We start from the raw sequence: 2500 nt of genomic DNA, 5'->3' as shown, positions 1-2500 counted from the left end.
CAGTTAGTGATGTTGTAGTTCAGTGGTTAAGGAAGGTATTGTTAATCACACAATCCCAGGTTGGGTCCTGCGAGTCCAGACATTGGGCCGGGGTTCGGCTTTTGAAAGAAACATGTTCATTTCCCATGATCCCTATCAAGCTTTCAGTGTCCAAAATGAACGATAATACTTCACTTGGAAGAGATTAACTGAAATTAGCTGAAAGTCAGTATCGAGAGAATCTGGGACAAGCGTCTGGCGATTTCGGCAAAATCTGGGACAGTCGGGAAACTGCGAAATCCCCTATCCTCTGGGATTTTCCCGACATATGAAAACATGCAAAGGAAATTGTAACGGAACGCGAGTGCATTCCGGGATTTAAACTAGCCGAGTGCAATTTGAGAACATCACGAGTGACCATAAATCCCGAAATGCATGAGCAAGTTGACGCAATTTTTTGTTTATGATATACTCAACAAAATTACTCCATCTCTGTGTTTTCATAGCGACTTCCATACAGCACTCTGCAACAACCTCTATTGCACTATTGCACTATAACTTATTTACCATTAGCCATCAACAAATCAGAAACACGATATTCTGTTGAGTATAGCACAGACAAAAAAAAATCCTTAAGCAATCAAACTTGGTGCGGAAAATGCCAGGTAAGGGTTAATTCAATTCACAATTGCTACTCGAGTAAATGATAGCGCGGGTCATGCACTCTCGTTTATAATTTGTAATTGTATATAAACCTTTTTAACTTGTTTTGTAGTTTAATATAGTTTCTTTAATTTTATATTTAAGCCTACGACCCTATCAGGATTAAACTGTATTAACTTATCGTGAATAAATTAAACAAATTAGTGGTGCAAATCGCAGGTGGGAACGCTCTGAACGCTGTAGTCTCCCGCTTAGTGGAACCTACGGGGGGAGGGTACGGCGGCACTTAGGCTAAGTGGAACCGTCTTTCCTTGACATATCATTCAGTAATATGTAGTTGTTCAAAGGGTCGCTTTAGATAAAAATGGCTACGGAATCATACCTGTTGAAATTGTTGAACAATCGCTGCTTCCTGGAATCGTTGTTACAACTAAAATAAATGAAGTGGTAGTCACGAAAAAGGAAACGAGAACTATGGCTGCCGCAAGGTACAACAATGTTCGGTTAACAATCACTATGTGAACATTTTCCGCTGGTGGTAGCCTAATATCTTCATTTTGTCGTGGGTTTGCTGAGGTGTTCAGTTGCGCTCCATTCGCAAAAGCAAAATTCCGGTTTATGAGGTCACAGGGACGTTCGTCACTATCACAGTTTGCTTCTAAATGGTTTCCGATAGACTGTTCGTTAACCATATTTCTTATTTAGCCATGGAACTTGAGATGACCAATTTTTTTCTTTGGTGACTTAATGTAACAACGGCTTCCGATCAAGACCAAAAAGAACTGACACAAAGGGATAGAATCCCTTCCAAGTTTTAGTCATAGATAAAAATAACTCGGTTATGCTTGATTTTACATGAAAAATATCAAACAGTTATCATTAGTTAGCGGCATTACACTCAAACGAATATAAGGCCAACATCCATTAGTTTGCTGGAGTAGTCTTGTAGGACTTTACGTAGCGTCTCATGAAGCCCAGCTGAACGGCAAGTTGTGTCTCAATTGCCCCTCCCCTACCAATATTTTTCCATATTTGGTTGATTTCTTGTTTCTCTTCCGTTTTAGTTTCTCAACTCGTCGTCTGCATCCTCAAGAGAGAGTTTTCACCTTAAATTCTTCACGAATTCGTACATACTTTCCCAATAGAGTTTATGAATCTCATTTAAGAGTCCGAATCGGCTATAAATGTCTTCCAGTTAAGTTGGATCACTTATAATATTGGCACAGAACGTTTTGATGTTTCATTTGACCGAGTATTTTATAATTTCTTCTTCAGTTGTATATCCGTGATTTACTTTTCCTTGATGAAACAAGACGGTGAGTTGATTACTTAATTGAAGTTGAGACAAGGTTTTCGTTAAATATTCTCGACAGCATTGTGTGACTCAAATGTGCAATAAAAAAGGCGATAACGTCACCGTGCTAGTTTAACCAATTTTGATACTTTGAGGGTATGTGTATTTTGATTTTGACTTGCGTTAATTTCTCAAGTTGATTTCAGTTTACAGTATCCCCAATTAGTGCTCCAGTGCTGGAGGACTAGACGCTCAAATAAAGTTGCCTTCTGAAGTTTCAGTTTCCCCCCCTATTTTGACAGTTAACACCATCAAATGCCCCACCGATGAAGCAACTGCTGATATTAAACGGCAAAAATGAAGAAAAAGGTCAAGGTTACTTATCTTTCAATAAAAGTTCAACAAAGTTAGCGGCCACAACCGCTTTACGGTTGTTTTTTTCTTCTTTCCAGACTTAAAACAACGGCATTTTTCATTAAAAAAAAAAAAAAAAACAAGCTACTGCTCGGTACAAAGCCGACACAGGTGTAATTGACCACTGACCAACGTTTCTGTCGATCGTGA

The 2500-nt window shown here is 38.9% G+C and overlaps 1 protein-coding gene across 2 annotated transcripts in view; it reads right to left on the bottom strand.

Moving 5' to 3' along the window:
• LOC137993232 (microfibril-associated glycoprotein 4-like) overlaps positions 1-1448 on the bottom strand; it is a 9402-nt gene extending 7954 nt beyond the window's left edge. For both annotated transcript variants that reach the window (XM_068838953.1, XM_068838954.1), the window contains exon 1: positions 1025-1448. In XM_068838953.1, the coding sequence (XP_068695054.1) occupies positions 1025-1334 (310 nt within the window). In that variant the 5' untranslated portion in view covers positions 1335-1448. The remainder of the gene's footprint in view (positions 1-1024) is intronic.
• Positions 1449-2500: the final 1052 nt, after the last annotated feature.

Source organism: Montipora foliosa, chromosome 2, assembly GCF_036669935.1.
Source record: "Montipora foliosa isolate CH-2021 chromosome 2, ASM3666993v2, whole genome shotgun sequence".
Lineage (NCBI taxonomy): Eukaryota > Metazoa > Cnidaria > Anthozoa > Scleractinia > Acroporidae > Montipora > Montipora foliosa.
Note: the sequence above shows the minus strand (reverse complement) of the source record. Positions and strands in the feature narration are given on the sequence as shown.